Here is a 19,488-nt window from a genome sequence, read left to right as displayed (position 1 = left end):
CGATCAAAAAAAAGAATCTTGATACAATAATACAAGAAATAATCAAAGAAAATTGGTCCTGAAGCATTAGAACAAGGGGGAAAAGTAGAAATAGTAAAAAAAATCCATCAATCACCACTTAAAAGAGAAAATATCATAGTCAAATTCTGAAACTCCCAGCTCAAGGAAAAAATATTAAAAGCATCAAAATTAAAGCAATTTAAATATGATGGTTCCACAATTAGAATTATACAAGATCTAGCAGCAGAGACATTAAAGGATCATAGGTCTTGGGACACAACATATTGAAGAGCAAAAGAACTGGGGCTCCAACCAAAAATATCATACCCTGCAAAGTTAAATATTATCTTGAATGAAAAAAAAATGGACATTTGATAAACTCTCAGACTTTCAGGACTTTGTTTAAAAAAATCCTGAACTTAATAGAAGATTCAACATATAAGAACCAAGAGAAATATAAGGCATATAACAAAGACTGAATATAAGGGACCCATAAGGACAGACTACTTTTTTCTTTTCTTTTTTTGCCTTTTGGAGGGCAATTGGGGTTAAGTAACTTGCCCAAGGTTACATGGCTAGTTTTTTTTGTGTGGGTGTTAAGTGTCTGAGGCCAGAACCGAACTCAGGTCCTCCTGACTCCAGGGCTGGTGATTTACTCACTGTGCCACCTAGCCACCCGACTGTTTACTTTTTATATATGTAAAATGTAAAATGGATGTCTAAGATTCTTATCAATAATCGGGTAGTTTATAAGACAGATGGGGTAAGCCTGTGAATAATATGAATTTTAAAAGTAAAATTATTTAGGAACAGCTTGAAAGAGTAATTATTTGAAGGGCAAAAGGAAGAACTGATACAGAGGAAATGGATGGGGAGGAGGGCTGGTACTTCTGGTAACCTACTTTCATCTGGAATGGGTTTAAGGGAGGATAATGCATATATATTTAGAAGAGTATAAAAGTCTTCTAAATTCAGAAGAAATAAAACAGTAGGGGCATAGGGACAAGGGAGGGCTCTTTAGAGGAGAGAGTGAGGAACAGGTAAAAATAAGGGTATAGAAGGGTGTTTAGATTTATGGGAATGGGAGGATAAGGGAGGGATCCTTGGAGGGGGGTAGGCAAGTCATAGGAGGGCAAGGTAGTGGGTAGAAGTAAAGTAGAAGAGGCAGAAGGGATAGGAAACAAGGGGTATAATCATACATAAAAAAAAAATCAAAGATCAGGAGTAGAATAGGTTTGGGAAAGTATATGTCCACATATGTATATGTGTATGTATATATCTGTAGCTATAGAGAAACATATCTAAACTTTTATTGTAGCCTTCTGGAGGGAGGGTAAAAAAGTAAAAAAGTACACAGCAGAGAAAAAAAGAAAACTCACAAGGAAGCAAAGAAAAGATGAACAATCTCAATAAGAGAATTATTTATCATATAGGCTTTCTTGAAATGAAAATCTATTGCTACACATTTTGAATCCTTTCTTATGTTCTGCTTTTTTTCTAGTTTTATATTTAAGTTTCTGATATGCTTTTGTTTCTTTTCTCTATTATGTATTTCTGTTCTGGCGTTTGAGTCTAAAATGAAATTTTGAAAAAAAAATATTTCCCATTTTAATCTGGTTCTGCTGTCAGAGTGTCGCAGGTCACATAGGGCCTTTAACATCTCTGATGTGGATCAAAACTCACCCCTACTTTTTCAACCTGTTGCATTTCCTACAAATTTTCCATAGGGGTTCACTGCACATGCTGGAAGACTTTTCAGTCATACAGCTAGAGCAGAAAGTGACCTCAAAGGCCATTGAGTCCAATTTCCTCATTTTACAGAAGAGGAAACTAAAATGCAGAAAATTTAAGCAATTTCTCAAGTGTCACCCAGGTAGTAACCATGACACATGGGATTTGAACCTAGGTATAGGTGGCACAGCATGGACAGCTAGGTGGCTCAGTGAATAGACCATGGGGCCTGGAATCAGGTTTTTGTTATTGTTGTTTGTTTTTGAGTGACTTACCCAGGATCACACAGTTAGTAAGCGTCTGAGTCTGAATTTGAATTCAGGTCTTCCTGACTCCAGGCCTGGCACTCTTTTCACATAACCCCCTAGCTGTCCAATATACTCAATTCACATTTATTAAGAGCCTCTTATGTTCTAGACACTGAGGATACAAAGAAAGATCAAAACAAAACAAAACATACAAACGACAACAAAAACAACAGTTCTATTCTCAAAGAATCCCCAGTCTAACATACAAACAACTATGTACAAAGAAGATAACAGGGTAAATTGGAAATAGTCTCAGAAGGAAGGCACTAAGATTAAGGAGGACTGGGAAAGACTTCTTGTAGAAGGTGGGAATTTAATTGAGTCTTGAAGGAAGCCAGGAAATCTAGGAGGTGGAGATAAGAAGGGAGAGAGTTCCAGGCATGGAGGATAGGGGGTAAAAACTCTTAGAGTATGGTGTTTGAGAAATAGCAAAGAAAATAGCTTCAGAAAAGTTAAACTGGGATGGCTAGGTGGTGCAGTGAATACAGCACTGGCCCTGGAATCAGGAGGACCTGAGTTCAAATCCAACCTCAGACACTTAACACTTACTAGCCCTGTGACCTTAGGCAAGTCACTTAACCCCAATTGCCCTGCCTTCCCCCCTCCAAAAAAAAAAAGAAAGAAAAGTTAAGCTGTCCAGTGCCACTTGGCACATCAGAGCTCAGACACAAACCCAACTTCTCTCACTGAAAATGCAGACCCCTTTTGAAGAGGTCACCTACTAAGAGGGTTAGGGTTGATCTGGAGAACCCAAAATACCAACAAGCCGGGTCCTGCCGAATGAATTCGACTCTGAGTCTTCTCAGCCAAAGAAAAGTAAAATTTATTAAAAGTTCACTTGCATTAGACACAGAGTAAGTCTATGCTAGGTGATTCTATGGCACTCTACAGAAGGTTGTGGGAGGAATCTAGGGGTGGTCTAGAGGAGGAATGGGGGGGAGGGTCTTCAGGAGGAGTTAATGAGGTCAATGAGTGATTAAGGTTGGGAAGTAGCCCGAGGCTACAGACGGTGGTGGCCTAGGCCAGTCAAGGGTGGGAAGTCTAGCAACAGACCTGCTATCAAATCTACCAGAATCAAATGGGATGATTCAATTCAAGAGTCCAAGGGAGGTTCCCAGAGCCTGTACTTCCAGGACTCAAGGAGTGCTGGAGGGGGCTCCCAGAGCCCCTACCTCATCACTTTCACCATAGTCTCTCAGAGGTGATTTCTTGGGATAGGTACTGGAGATGAGCAGGGAGCCATGGTGGAGACAGCTGCTTAATTCTAATGTAATTTGGGTAGACAATATAACTTGAATAGATGGAAACTTTTTCTCACATCAAGTGAGGAGATGCACTTGAGAAGATTTCCACAGATTCCACAGGATCTGGGGTTACTTGGATGGATGGCTACAGATGAATGATTTGTAAGCATGCTGAAGTTAGCTCTATTACTTCGGGTCTTATGAGTCCTTCAGCACCGTGATGCAGCTGGTGTTGCTATTGGTGAACGCTGAACTTACTAAAGATGAAATAGTGTCTGGTCTAAGAGTCTCTATGGAAATGGGGTGTCATAAGATATTGAGTTCTCGTTATTGGAAACATTCAAGCAGAAGTTGGATATGGATGAATGGATATCAATGGATATTCATTGATAATGTTGCAATGACCCCCCCCCACACACACACTCCCCCCCAGGAGGTGTGACAAATGGCCTCTGGCATTCCTCCCAACTCTAAGGTTCTATGACCATGCGAATAAGACACATTTTTACACGCTACTATAATGCAAGTGTAGAAAGGTACAATCTCCTTACTAGAGACTGCAACACCCAAATACCGGGTCTCCTGGTGAGGTTGAATCTTAGAATTGAAGAAGGCAGCTAAGAAATCCTGTCCTTAAAACACCCCGCCTTACCCTAATCAACGCGAAGTCGGCTGACTCCAGCTGGTTCCAGTTAGCCTGTAGGAATACAGACAGACCCAAGGCTATAGGAATGAACCGGCTCTTTCTGACTGTCCTGAAGCAGCCTCAGAAAGCCCTCCCACAGCATTGAGTACTGCTCTCAGTAACTGCAGTTTCTCTGTGATTCGGTCCCTTTCTTGGTCCCTGGGACCCAAGGGGGTGCAAGTGTCCTGCTTCTGCCTTCCATGGACCTGGGACCCTCACATCCTCGGCATGCATGCCTCAACACGGCTTTTGACCAAAAAAGCTAACACAAAATTTGACCAGCAAGGGACAGCCTCTTCCTGAAATCCCCCGCTCACTTCAATACAGGAAGTAGAAATAACTAGAGACTGAAAAGGCAGGTCTCGAAGTCTCTTCCCCACTTCGCAGGTCTGCGCTCCGGCTGTTTGGGCCCCAGGGCTGGGCGGGGGAAGCCGAGGACGTGTCCTGCAGAGTGAAGCTTGGGCCCTCCCTGAAAAGGAGAGAAAGGGGGAGAGTGCGAGGTGTGGGAGCGAGAGGAAGGCGGAGAAGGATGCAGACCCCTTCTCGGGGGAAGCCGAGGGACCGCTGCCTGCAGAAGGTGCTCAGAAAGCCCTTCTGAAGTTTGAGCTACCCCCTCACCACCGAGTGACTTGGCAGGGATAATGAAACCGGCGGGGGACCGAGGAGTCCGGGACCACCCCGAGTAAGCCTTTGCAACCCCTGCCCAGGGAAGGAACAGGAGCGGGCCTGGGGGAGGGGGAGGGGGAGGAGTGGTCTTCGCCCTCTGACCTTTTGCAACAAAGGGCTCTTTCACAGGTTCGGGAAGATAGCCTCGCGAAGGAGGTTGGGCGAGGCTCACGCCTCTCGTTAGATGGAGGAACCCCGGGGCAGGACGTCACTGGGCATCTTGCAGGCACGGTTACTGGCTAAGTGCCCAGTGGCATGCCCTGGGTTCCCCAGAGGGGTTACAACCTCCAAGATAGCCATCTGGAGGCCTGGAGAGTGGGGGGAGGACTGGGGGAAATGGGGTCCCCAAAGTTGCGGGAGGACTCATATTCAAAGCGGTCCGAGTCACTCGCGTGTGAGGCTTTGGGTTTCCAGGTTCTTCCCTCCCCCGCAAGGGGAGGATGGAGTAATGAAGGCAAATGGATGATTAGAGGCTCCCAGGTGACTCAGAGCGCTAGGGCTCCCCGGGAGCTATAGGGACCCTTTCACAGCCCCCCTGGAAACCCGCCTAAATCGAAAAGACCAGCAAACAGTCTGGGAAAGGCTATGCAGGCTTTGGATAGACTTTGACACGGCTTCCCCAACTAGAAAGGTCCCCAGAGGCGCCGCGCCGCGTGTCTGTTAACTGTCAGACTTCGGAGCAGGGAAGGCGGGGAATGAATAGACTGAGGCAGGCTCGATGCCTACGTGGGCTGAGCTGCGCAGCCCCTGAGGCCCCTGAGCCTACTCCTTCAAAGTCTACCCAGCGAACCTTCCTCCTGGCCGGGTTCTGGGGGATCCCGAGTGGAGAGGACTCGAGCTTTCCTGGAGGGCTGTAGTTCTGGAGCGAAGCGAACTTTGGAAGTTCGTTGTCCTCTCTGCGCTCAGGAAGGGGAGGAGAAGGGCAGCCCGAAAGAGTCTTTAGGAGCCGAAAGGGACCTTTTTAAAGCTCGTCTATTCCAACTCCTTCGTATTGTGTTCTTTAAATTAAATTAATTTTGTATTCAGATATTAAAAATCTATTTTCTCCAAACCCACCGGGGGGGGCCGGGGGGCGCCGCGGAGGGCGGAGAGAAAACCCTTTTAACAAATATGCAAGGTCAAGCAAAAAAAATTGTCGCGTTGGCCACGTCCAAAAACCGTATATCACTTTCTGCATCCTGAGTCCACCACCTTTTTATCAGGAAATTAAACCCCTTCTTTTTGCAGAAGAGGAAATTGAGGCCCAGAGAGAGGAAGTGACCTGCCTCAAGTCACACAGTCACACACACATTGGAAGAACCCAGCTTCAGAACGTCTCACCATTTGTGCCTTCTTCCTCATCTCCAGTTGGCATACTTATAAAACTTGAATCCAAAATAGAGAGCGGATTTAGAGTCTGAAGACCCAGGTTCTAATCCCAATTCTGCTACTTAATTCTCTGTGTGACTTTAGGCAATTTCACTAAAGTTCTCTGGATTGTAGTACCTCACCTATAAAACTTGGGCTTGGACTAGCTAATTTCCAAGTCCTCTTCATTTCTAAAACTATAATCCATCCTAGGACACTAACAAAGTTTGTTTGGGTTTTTTTTTATCCCTAAAGGGAAACCAGATATTCAGGTCTCTCCTGCCCTCTGACTTCCCCACCCTCCCCAAAAAAAACATACTTTGTGCATCTCAGTTTATTTTATCTGACAAACTAGCCTCAGGGGCTATACTCCCTGAGCATCGTCCCCTCCCCCACCCCCCATACCTCACATACCAGGCTGGAAACTTCTCTGCATGAGAAATTGTAATCCTTATCTCTAGCTTTAGGTGGAAGGGCTGTCAGTGAAAAGATTCTTGGATCCTTTGCCCTGGGGAAGGTTAAGGGGGGTGACATCTGGCCTTTGGGCCTAAGTGGTTAATTGCTGACTGGCAGACTCCACGTATGTTGAGAGTAACCCGTGTCTGAGTGGAGTTTGCCCTGCCTACTGCTCCCCCAGCCTGCTTGGCCCCAGGGAGGATGACTCCACGCAGGAGGTATGCCAAGCCTCAGGATTGTGACTGGGCCAAGTTCAGGGGAAACATTGAGAGCACTGGCCAAAAGGACTGCACTTTAAAAAAAAATCATTCTACTTACTGTACTAAAGGGCCCTTTGTTGGACAGGAGTATCCATTTGCAGCCCTTGAAGAAAATAATAAAGTTCTTGGCCTGGGATAAGCCAAACAGGTTCTGGTAAGCCAAGCTTTCCAGAATGGTAGGATTAATTTGAAGCTGCTTCAACTACAGAACATTTATTGCAGCTGCCTCTCCCATCGGCCTGCACCAACAATTGTCTTTTTCCTCTTTTCTCAAAGCTGACGATCTGATCAGTGTGAGGTGGACCGTGAGAGCTGTTTTCATTTGCTCTTCACTTATTATTAACAATTGGTAGCATTTTTTGTTTAGTTGTTGATGGCTTGCCTTTCTTATTTTAAAAATTTCTTCTTCCTATCCTTAGACCACTTTATTAGATAGATAAGTGAGCTTGGTCTTATATATTTGTGTTATTTCCTGATATTTTGTAAAAATCATGCCTTTATCAGAGAAGTTTGCTTCCCCAGTTACCTGGTTCTCTTTTATTTTAATTTCATTGATTTTTGTTTGTTAAAAAGCTTTTCAGTTTTTTGTAATAATTGCCCATTTTTTTCCTGCTGTATTCCTTTCTATACCTTGTTTGGTCAAGAGCTCTTCTGCCATCCATAGTTGTGAAAGGTAGTTCTTTTATTTTGTGATATGGCCTTTTATATATTTAGGTCATGTATCCATTTGGAATCTACTGTGGTATGAGGTATGAGATGTTGGTCTAAGACTTAAGTTGCATAATTATTGATCTGCATTGGTAAACAGTTTCCTCACTTAGAATTCCTTACACCAAGGAAATTATAGGTTCAGCCAAAAATAAATTGTATGTCTGTGTGTGTGTTTGTGTTATGTTTTGAGAGAGTGAGAAGAACTATTATAATCAATTAGGCCAACTCCCTTTTCCCTATGAGAAAACTCAGGCACAGGATAAGTGACTTTCCCAATACCTATAACTAGGAAGGCAGAGTCAGAATTTGAACTTTACATCCAATACTCTTTCCACTATACCATAGACACCCAGATTTCTGCTGAATAGGAGGAAAATCTTCTACCAATTGAAATTGTCTAAAATTGGATTGTGGTACCCCAAAAGATAGTGAGTTCACATGAAGGCTGGATCGCTACTTTTCTGGAATGTTGTAGAGGGATTCCTGCATAGAAATGAATGAGATGGCCTCTGATGTACCTTCCAACTTGGAGATTCTGTGATTCTGTCCCTACACTGCAAGGTTCAGGGCTGTGGGATTTGAGGATGCTTGACTCCACTTTTCCCATCATATTTTTTTTGCCTGTGTCTCACCATCCAAGCTGGTCACATCTAGAAGTCATCCCATCAGTTTTACTGACTTTGACACAGTGGAGCTGATGAGGGAATGGGATTGGAGCTGGACCCCTAAAAGCAAAAGCCCCTGAACTTTCCTGCAAATTTCAGGAACCCAGTCCCTGAACCCAGATCCCTGGCATTCTCATTCTCCTGAGGCACCTGCCCCATCCCAGTCAATAATGCTTTTAACTGCCCTTTCATTGTGGCCTTCATGATCTGCACCTGGCCCACTCCAGACTTGCCATTCCTTAATCCCACCCAGATCTTCCCATAGGCTTTCTGTATAAAATAACCAATTTTGTCCACATCCAATTCTCATATTTCTTAAGAGTCTGGCCTGCTTGTATTGGTGTATCAGCAGACTCACTAGGAATCTCACCCACTCCAACCCATGTCGAAATAAACTTACTACTTAAGACTGGAGTGGTTGAATTCTTTCAAGGCAGGCTTATACCCTGTACCCTTGGATTTTGGGGTTCCCAGCCCCCCTGGACTGCAACAGAGCAGCTTGTTGTAGTAGCAAGAATAGTGGTCTGGAAATTAGGAGACCTGAGTGTTTGTCCCACATCTGTCATTCACCATGTGACCTTGGGTAAGCTACTTCTCTGGATTTTAATTTCCTCATTCATAAGGAAGAACCGGGTTGAACTCAGAGAACTTGGAAGGCACCTTCCAGCTCTAACACTATAATTTAGTATAGAAGATGAGGGGGTAAGGGAAGACAGTGGATCAGAATCTTTGGCAGTTTCAGAATGTGTATGAGCTGGAAGCATCTTAAATTGGAATTGACTCTCAATTGGCAGTCCCCCACCCAAACTATTTGAACACCCACATACCAGAATACTTAAAGATAAATCTACCACAAAATCTACCCCACCTTTCCTATCTCCTGAAATATCTTGGGAGGCATTTCTTTTGGAGGGAGGCACAGTCTCCTTAAGGACTACATTGAGATGTAAATATTGCTGCCTACAGGAGATAATTTATTTACATACTGACTGCTATTAGCACATTAATAAGTTAGCTTAGCTTCTGGCTCCATAGAATAATAAAGTTGGAAGGCACTTTGGAGGTTCTGTAGTTGCAGTTTCTACCCAAATCATGAATCCTTTCTCCACCTCCAATAAGAGGTTATTCAGTCTCTGCTTGAAGACCTCCAGCCCAGGAGGTCACTCACTAATTCCTGAGGCAATCTTTTTATTTTGGACCTTCTAATTCTTAAGACTTTCCTTATATGGAGATCAGATCTGCTTTCCTATAGTTCTGTCCTCTAGGACCCAGCAAAATAAATCCAATTCCTCTTACAATTCCTCATATAAGAAACTTTTAAGTCTTCTCTCTATCCTATTGGCTACTCTAGCTTGTGAATATCTGTTTTTAAACTGAAGCACTCAGAATTGAGTATAGTGCTCCAGAGGTGATTTCACTGGGGCAGAGTGCAAGAGGAACTATCACCATCGCTCTAGATATTATTATTCCATTCATGCTATCTAGTAGAGAAGGGCCTTTAAGGAATAGGACACTGACCAAGTATGTTTTCAGGGGGGCAGGGTTGGAAACTGATGAGGGCAGGACTAGGTAGGACACTAGACACTTTAAAGTTTAGGATATTGGTGGAGAGAGGAAGGGAAGGGTAGAGGTCAGAAAAGGCAAAAAGAATTTACCTAAAACTCTTAGGGTAGACAAGTGCATGTGACAGATTTAATAACATTTATTTCCTAGTATTTTCAGAATCACCCAGGTTAATTTTATTTCTCATTTTTCTCTTACCATTCCTTGAAAAGGGGAAGAAGAAATGGTACAATTGTTCCAACTCTTATGTTTTCCTTTCAGTTCAAAGAATGCTAGTCTCACAGGTTGTTAGGAGTAGAAGGAATCTTAAAACAAAATATGCTAAAGTTGGAAGAGACTTTAGAGCTCATCAAAATAAGGAATTCTTGGGTTTGTTTTTTTATTCTTTTTTTTTTTGTGGAGGGGGAAGGCAAAGCAATCGGGGTTAATGACTTGCCCAAGGTCACACAGCTAGTAAGTGTTAAGTATCTGAGTTCGAACTCGGGTCCTCCTGACTCCAGGGCTGGTGCTCTAGGCACCACCTAGCCACCCCAAAAAAACATTATTCTGAGAAGGGAGCCATAGCGTTCACTATACTGCCAAAGTGTCTGTGACACAAAAAGAGATTAAGAACTGCTGATCTAAGCCAACTGCCCTATTTTACAGATTTCAGGAAACTGAGACCCAGAGACATCACAACTAATTAGCTGAGTTGGAAAAAGAAGCCAGGTCTTCTAACTATCAGGGGGACGTTCTTTTCAAGCAAATGGGCAACTGTTTATTTTGGTCAGTCTCTTTCTGTATCTCCTTATCCAAATTCTTCCCATTCTTCAAAGTCTAGGTTCATATCCCAGCATCTCCATGGAGCTGATGAGGTACAGGCTCTGGGAACCCCCTTAAACTCTGATTGAATCTTCCCATTTGATGAAGCATTTGCCTGAGGCCATGAGCCTTTCTTTATGGCTCCAAACCTCTGTTAGCCTAGCCCTCCTTTGCCCAGCTACCTCCCACCCTTAATCTCTCATCACTGGAGTCTGACTTCATTTGACTCCTCCTGAAGACCCTCCCCAAACTCCTCCCCTAGATCACCCCTAGATTCCTCCCACAACCTTTCTGCATATAAGACACCATCTTGCCTCCATGAGGTGTGAGAGCACCAGAGAATGATCTAGCACAGACTAACTCTGTGTGGGATGATTCTGGCCAACTTGTGCAATACAAGCATCACAGATACCAAGTCTCCTTCTATCCCCTGATCTCAACCCCCATGATGATTTCTTCCTTCTTTCCTTCCTTGCTTTACTTTAAATTTGTTTAAAAAATCAGTCTATTTTTTTTTAATGCTACACTTTTAGCATCTTATTACAAATTGTCCACCACTGGATGGTTTAGGAAGGTTATAGACTTACATTAATGAACTTGCCTCAGAGATTTCTACCTGTCTGCCTAAGGCTTGAAGAGGTTATAAGGCTTGCCCAAGACACAGCTAGTGTCAGAAGTTAGGATTTGAACTTGAAATTTCTCAACTCCACAACCAACTTTCTCTCCATTACATAATATTGCCATATACATTGGACATAGAATCTCAGAGCTGAGGGGACCTTAGCAGTGGTCAGCTAGTCTGGCAACCTAATACAGGAATTTCATTTACAATTTCCCCAACAAGAAGGCATCCAGACCCCGTTTGGGTATGTCTAGTGACAGAGAATTCACTATTTTATAAGACAAATCAGTTCCATTTTTGGACAACTCTTATTGTTAACCAGTGTTTACCATATGCTGAGATGAAATTTGCCTTCCTGTAGCTTCAATCCATTCTCTTCTGAGTTACTACCCAAAGCCAGAACCCAAAGTATTCATCTTCCACATTCTAGTCCTTTGGGGATCCCCCCCCAAGTCTTCTTTAACCCAAATTGTTTGACTTCTTGCTTTTAAGCATCCTTTGAAATTTGACCCACACCCTACCCTGTCTCCAACCCAGAGTAAGTTACCTGTCACTCAAGAGACATTATTTGAAAGAATCAATGACCTCTTCCTCAACAAACTACAGCTCTGAAAGGCAGTCTGCCTTCATCTGATGCTTCTCTGCATTCTTAGTTCCTTTCCTGAGTTCCTTTCTCCACCTCAAAGGGCGTAGACTTGAAATCCTGGCCAGAACTATTTTTTAAATTGCCAGTATCTTTTGTTTTATTTCATCTTCATTTGATAGCACTCTTCCCTCCTCAACCCAAAGAGTTATCTTTTATAACTTATGAAAAAGTAAACTTACAACATCCCTTATAGAAGAATTAAAAAAGGAAAGAGAAAAAAAAATTTCAGCAAAACTAATCAAAACATCAGTTAAGTCTGACACTATGCATAATTCCCCATCCATAGTCTCCCACACGTGAAAAAACAGGGAGCTGCAATCTCATATCTCTATTTTCATAGTCAAGCTTGGTCCTTAAAATTACACAAAATTGCATGATTTTTTTCTTATTTCTGTTACTGCTGTTCTCTCAGCTTATACTATTATAGTCATTGTGAATTTTCATTTTGCATTACTCACTTTGCATCAGTTATTTTGTCTTGGTCTTTATTCTTCATTTCTTATGGCACAGCGATATCCCATCACGTTTGATTTGCCTTTTCCCAGTGGATGGGAATCTTCTTTCTTTCCAATTATATGCAATCAAAAATAGTTTTGCTAAAAGTATTTTGTTATATGTGGGACCTTTCTTTCTAACTTAGCTCCTTGGGATATACTCCTAGCAGTGGGATCTCTGGGTACCATCTCTATATATTAAGATTGAAGGGTCAGAAATGCTGACCCCCAAGTGATATATGTTAGGGGATTAGTGAGGCTTTTCTTCCTAAATGAAAAATGAGTTTTTGAAACAATTAACCAGAAAGGGTTTGGTGGGGTTTTACAGTTAGTAGAGAAAGGTAAAACCAAGGGAACTGGGAACAACCACTCAACTCTTGAAATATAATGAAAGACTAGGAGACCCATCGGGAAACTGAAAGCCAATCAAATCTGACTTTGGTGGTCGACCTGCTAAAGATATCTCAATCAGCAGTCTGCTTCCTGAAGCATGAGCCTCATCTGAATAAATAGACTGTGAATGACAAGCACAGGCAGGAAACAAATAAGAAGTGTGTGCTTTGCAGCCTGGGACTGTAGAAAGAGCTATGGATTTGAAGTCTGAAGATCTGGGTTTGAATCTCTCTCTGCTACTTAACCAAGTGTGACTTTGGGCAGGTTACTTAACTTCTTTGGGCCTCAGTTTGCCCATCTGTAAAATGTGGGGGTTGGACTAGATGTCTCCCAGGAAATCCCTTCTAGACCTAAGCTTGTGATCTTGTGATTCACCCTGGGTATAAATAGGAACATTTAACATAGCACAGTACTACTCAGGGTACAGACACTTAACGCATGTTATTAGCCCAATCCTCTTATTTCATAGAAGAAGATATAAAAATATTTACAAAGTACTTTAAAATTTAGTTCTAGGCACTGTGCTCAGTGATGTACAAATATCTCATTTGGGGTAAGTTCCTGATCATTTTGTTTACTCGGACAGATCTGGGGAAATGTGGGTTCGACCTTTTGTCACACAGGTGCTATGGAAATTGATAAGTCTTTGACCAAGATTTGGGTGCTCAGTGTCACCTACCTGAAGACCCTTATTGTAATATAGCCCATCTCATTGTAATATTAATTGTCTTATTAATTGTTAACCAATCAGAGTTGATTGTCACCCTCTCCCAAGAGCATATAAACTGTGAGCCCACAGCCATGAGGGCTTTTTTACTTCTGAGAGCGCCACTGACCTCTTTTATTAAAAACATGCTAGCCTTATTAATAAAATGATTAAATTAACCAGAAAAGTGATACAAATATCTCATTTGATCTTCACAATAACCTGAGGAGATAGATGCTATTATTATCCCCATTTTACAGTTGAGGAGACTGAGGCACAAAGAGCTTAAGTGAGGTCTTCCCGACTCTAAGCTCATCACTCCATCTAGTGTATCACCCAACTGCCTCTTTAGGCCAGTTCTCTCAATTGAACCTCTCAACAACTCTATGAATTAGGTATTACATGTGTTTTTATTTCCATTTTACCAACAAAGAAACTGAAGCTCCTGAGCAGTTAAAAAATTTGCTTCTTGTCACATAACTAGTAAACAAGCATCAGAGGCAATCCTCCTTGACTCTGGGGTCAGCATGCTAACTGTGGCATCACACTTCCTTCCCCTTAGAAATCATCGTTAATCTACTCACAACCTTTCCCCCCCTTCCATGCTCCCTACCAAGTGTGACTTTGGGTAGGTCACTTAACTTCTTTGGGCCTTAGTTTGCTCATCTGTAAAATGTGGGAGTTGGACTGGATGTCTCTCAGGAAATCCTTCCAGGTCTAAGCTTGTGATCTTGTGATTCACCCTGGGTTTAAAAAGGAACATTTAACATAGCACAGTACTGCTCAGGTCACAGACACCATTTTGTAGATTAGCTTATCGAGGCTTCAACTCAAGTTTATACAGCTAGTAAGAATCAGCCAAAAGATGAATCTACATCTTGACTCTTAGTTCAGTGTTCCTTCCTCCATACTGGACTGCTTCCTGGCCCTCAGCTCCTCTCAAGCATTCAATAAACAAACCTTATTCAGTGCCTTCACTGTGTCAGGCGACTGGGACTGTGAGGCTATCGTGTTTCCCCGATAATAAGACACTGTCTTATTAAATTTTTTGGACAGAAAAACACCAGAGGGCTTATTTTCAGGGGAGGGCTTATTTTAATGAACATTGACAGCAATTTTAATAAACAGGTAAATGTGAATAAAAAAATGTACCTTTATTCAATAAGCAAATCTTCACTACAGTAGCAATCTCAATAGGGCTTATTTTCGGGGGAGGGCTTATTTTCGGGATAGGTCTTATTATCGGGGAAACACGGGTAGTAGTGAAACAGTAGGTACTTATATAAGTATCTACAAAATAGGTACCAGATGATTGGGGCGGGAGAGGGTGGAAAAGGAAGGCTCTGCTTGTTAGGATCACAGAGGACAATGTGGTCCTTAAACTGAACCTTCAGTAAAGTGGGGATACTAAGTGATGGTGGTGAGGAGGGGGTTCATCCAGGGCATTGGGCACAGCTACTGTAGAGACAGAAGCAAGGGATGGAATGCCACATACGAGGACTCAAGAAGGCCAGTTTGACTAGACTAGAGTTAGGCAGTTAGGCTGGGGCCAGGTTGTGAAGGGTCCTAAATGCAAAACATGGATCATGAATGTCATAGGAATCCCCTGGGATTTATTGGATAGGGAAGGGACATGGTCGGACTTGTGCTTTAGGAGGGTCAATTTGGCATCTGAGTGGATTATGGACTGGGATGGGAAAAGCCTTGAGATGGAGACTAAGTAGAGGCTATTTGCAATAGCTTGGGTCATAGGTGAAAAATGGGCCTGAACTATGGAGTGGAGGTTACATGAGTGGAGGGAAGGGGTTGGATATCAGAGATGTTTGTAGAAATGACCCAAACTATTAATAATAATAATTTTGTGGTTGTTCAGTTGTGTCCAGCTCTTTGTGACTCTGTGGAACAGTATGCCAATACTGTACATGGGTTTTTTTATTCGCAAAGATAGTGGAGTGCTTTGCCATTTCCTTGTCTAGTAGATTAGGGTAAACCAAGGTGAGGCGATCTGAACCTGGTTCTTCCTAACTTCAAGCCCGTTACTCTATCCACTGCGCCAGCTGCGTGCCCCTAACAGATGGGATATTTGTTTTAATAGAGAACTATTTCAGAGCCTAAGGAATGATCTCTAATTGTGTAATGTCAGGCACCATGATATATAATGGAGAAAAGACCTTCCTTAAACCTCTCAGATCACACCAAGCTTCCTATCTTCTCTAAGCCCAACTTGATGCAGGTTGGAAAATTTACTCATTCCATTTATAACATTTGATCAAACCTCTTAAGAAAAATCCATTTTACAGATGAGGGGAAGAAGACTCTGGGAAGATGGTGGAGTAGGTCAGAAAATTCCAAGCTCTCAAGATTTTCCTCCACAAAAGAGTTAAAATAGCACCTTAGGGTGAACTAAGTATGGGTGGAGATAAATAAGAACAGGGCATAACCAGGGTCCTCCTGAGACAATTTGAGAAGATCAGAAGAAAAATCCCAAGACAAAGTTTAGTCCCTGTGAAAAGTAAACACCTCCATGCTAGGTACCATTTTAACAGCAAGCAGCTAGCCTCTTAAACAACAAGAGGCAAACTCTGGGGTTAGTAGGTGGTTAGTAGGTTTGAGAGACTGCCTCGGCCCCAGCCACCAGAACTTTTACCCCCAGATAGTGAGGGAAGTTAGCTATCTGAGTCTGGGAAGATCAAGGGAACCTCTGCTGACCAGGAACCCAGGGGTGAGAAGGAATCAGCACACACCCAGTGAGTGCAGAAGCAGTGGGGCAGAAAGCCCCTGGCTGTGGGCACTTACAGGAGGTTACAGGTTTGGCTTTAATTTTAAGTTAGAGGGGAGAACTGAAGATCTGGGGCAAGGGGAAACATTTCCCATACCCCAGGGCTAGAGGTGACTACAAATAATTAGGATATTATCACCAAAAAATGCACAGGCAAAGAAAGAATCCAACCATAGAAACCTATTATGGGAATAGGGATGACCAGGGTTCATCTTCAGAGGAGGATATTGAAGTAAAGAAACCCCCAAAGAGTAATGTCAAATGGACACCTACCCAAAAAGAATTCATAGAAGATTTTAAAAAAGACTTCAAAAATCAAATGACAGAGATGGAGGAAAAACTAAAAAAGAAAATAAGAATATTCCAAGAAAAACAAGAAGGGTATGAAAGGAAACTTAAGCAATCAGAGAAGAATCTTAAGGAAGAAAATGATAACATTGAAAATTAGAATTGGGCAAAGTTGAAGCCAGGGAAATTATAAGAAATCAAGAAATAATTAAACAAAATATGAATAATGAAAAAATAGAAGAGAAAGTGAAACATAAGAAAGAAAAACAACAGATTTGGAGAATAGATCAAGATAAAATTTTAAAATAATTGGATTAGCTGAAAGTTATGATTAAAAAAAAGAATCTTGATACATTGTACAGATAAGGAAACTGGGGTGGTATTCTCTGTTCAAGTCACCCAGCAAAGCCAGCCCAAGGCTAGGGAGATAAGAAACCCTGGGACCAAACTGTTCTTATCACTAAACAAAAGGATGCTGGGGATTAGCCCTTTGGTTCCTCAGAAATGGGACAGAAAATAATGAGAAGTCCTAAGGAGAGATTGTGTGGCAAAAGAGAAAGAGGACTGGCTTTGGAGTTGGAAGTTCAAGGTTCAAATTCTGGCTCTGCCAGATCATAGTATATATTAACCTAGTAAGTCTAGTACCTGTGTGACTTTGGACATGTCACTTAACTTCTAAGTATAAGTTTCTTCATATGTACGATGGGGGGTAATTAGATTGCTTTCTATCATCCTTTCTAGCTCTAAATCTTATAGTTTGAGGGGAAGAAAGACTTTGCAATATGCCTTTGGGCCAAAAGCCAAGGAGCATGAGTTTCTAACTCCACCTACTAAGGACTTACAGACAGACAGCTGGTTGAGGTAATTTAAAATTCAGGAAATACTTTCTACAGTATCTCTCCAAATGAAGATAAAATGAATGAAAAAGCAAATATTAAGAATTTGTGATGCCAGGCACTGACCATGCAAATACAAGCACCAGATAGGTCTTGCCCTCAAGGACCACCAAAGAGGTAGTGAATGGGACTAAAAAGTAGTCCTTAAATGGGACTAAAAAGTAGCTCTTTCTACATGTCTAGCTTAGTAGGTGTTCAATTAAGGAACGATACGAACAAGTGAGTGGATGGATGGATGGACGAATCTAGAAGATCATCCAGAAGAAAGAATACAGGACTAGGAATCAGAAGACCTAGGTTCTAATTCAGGTCCTATCTGAGCTAAAAAAGACCATTGGGATCATTTAATCTGAACTCTTCATTTGACAATAGGATTGTTGAAGCCTAGAAAAGAAAAGAAAAAAAAGGATTTGTCCAAGTACTCAGAGCTAATTAGAAGACACAGTAGATGAAGTGCTGAACCTATACTTAGGAGAGCCTGGTTTCAAATCCAGCTTCAGACACTGCCTAGCCATGTGACCCTGGGTAAGTCACTTAACCTGTCTGACCCTGTTTCTCCCTCTGTAAAATGGAGAAAATAATAGCACCCCCGGGCGGCCAGGTAGCACAGCAAGTAAGAGCACCAGCTCCAGTGTTGAGAAGACCTGGAGATCGAATCCCGGGCTCAGACACTCAGCACCACACCCAGAAATAACTGGCCATGTAACCTTGAGCAAGTTACTTAACCCCGATTGCTTAAAAATAAAAAATAAAATAAAAAAAATAATAGCACCTCCTTCCTAGGGTTATTGTGAGGATGAAATGAAATATTTATAAAGAGCTTTGTGAAACTTAAAGTGCCATGTAAATAAATATTATTAAATAGGGACAGAGTTAAGAATTTCATGACTTCTGGGTCTCTCCTTCATCTGTAAAATGAATGTAATAATCGACACCCTGACCTTCTCACAGGGTTATTCTCATGAGGTCAGGGATGCGAAAATGCTTTGTGATTTATAAAATGCACACAGATTCAAAGAATTGTGTTTATTGTCAATAATAACAAAAGTCATCACAACAACTTTTTAAAGTTCTAGTTTACTGATGAGCTGCCTTGAATATCTTTAATACTTTACTATCACCAAGGATTTTCCCTACAACAAACCTGGAATGTTTAAGTATTATTATCTTCACTTTACAAATGAAGAAACTAAGAACCTGAGAAATAAATTGGCCTGTTCATGGACACATGGTTATTATTAGTAAGGTACTAAATATTTAGAAGTGTCATTCTGGCTACCCTGTAGATGGGCAAAGTATAGCTACAAGATAACTGATGTTTATATAGAGTTTTAAAGTTTGCAAAACACTTAAGTAATTTCTTTTAAGATTCAACGTCACCCTGTAAGGTATATACGTATAGATATTACTATCCTTATTTTGCAGATGAGGAATCTGAATATCTTTCCATGAGTTTGAGAGGTCAGACAGCTCATTAAGCAGAAGAGGAAGTATTTGGACCTAGACATTACTGACTTCAAGACTAGCACTTTATCTGTCTAGACACACAAAGAGTTAATGAGCCAGGCTAAATAGAACATCTTCCCCAGGGCCCAAAAGGTTAGGGGGTCCTCCAACAGTTGTCGTCTGTAATGGAAACATCCTTTCAACAACAAAGACAAAGGAGAGAGGGCCCTTTTGGGTCCTTATTATGACCAAGTGTTAGGAAGGAAACATTGAGTTATTCGTTTTTTCTTGTTGGGTTTTTTTTAATTTCACTTCTGTGGGTTTGTTATTTCAAACTTATCTTGGAAAAGTATATTTAATGAAATCAAAGCCACACCTGCACTGTCCCCTCCTGTGAGCTATATCAAGGAAGGTTTGATCAAAAAGAAGTCAAAGTTCCAAAGGTAGACAGATAAATTTGAAAGGTTTCACACACTGGCTGGGACACAGGCCTCTCCTAAAGTGGCCTACTTCAGAGAGGAGCCCTGTGCCCAGAGCAATGAGGCAGGGTTTCAGGCAAACAGAGGCTTACTTCATTTCCTCTTTGGGAGTCATAGAAGCTATCACCTAGGTCATTTTTATTGTGAGAGGAACCAGAATGGCATAATTCATGGGTTTTAGAATTAGAAAGAACCTTAGAGTTCATATAAATTAACAGTTCTTAACCTGGGGTCTGTGAACCTCTGAGAGGTCTGTGGATAAATAGCTATGAACTTGGTTGTGTGTGTGTTTTTGTTTTTAA

At 41.9% G+C, this 19,488-nt stretch overlaps 1 protein-coding gene across 2 annotated transcripts in view; it reads left to right on the top strand.

Moving 5' to 3' along the window:
* The first annotated feature begins 2,899 nt into the window (after positions 1–2,899).
* RIN3 (Ras and Rab interactor 3) overlaps positions 2,900–19,488 on the top strand; it is a 168,241-nt gene continuing 151,652 nt past the window's right edge. The window contains exon 1 of one of the 2 annotated variants that reach the window (XM_069086047.1): positions 2,900–4,650. Coding sequence is in view for 1 of the 2 variants with exons in the window: in XM_069086046.1 (XP_068942147.1) it covers positions 4,610–4,650 (41 nt within the window). In the remaining variant the exon portion in view is untranslated. The remainder of the gene's footprint in view (positions 4,651–19,488) is intronic. The other variant, XM_069086046.1, reaches the window with a different exon arrangement.

This window comes from Petaurus breviceps, unplaced genomic scaffold (assembly GCF_028583685.1).
Source record: "Petaurus breviceps papuanus isolate PSGF00001 unplaced genomic scaffold, PetGlider_PUasm1.0 177, whole genome shotgun sequence".
In the NCBI taxonomy this organism is placed as follows: Eukaryota; Metazoa; Chordata; class Mammalia; order Diprotodontia; family Petauridae; genus Petaurus; species Petaurus breviceps.
This window is presented reverse-complemented; position numbering and strand designations above follow the sequence as displayed.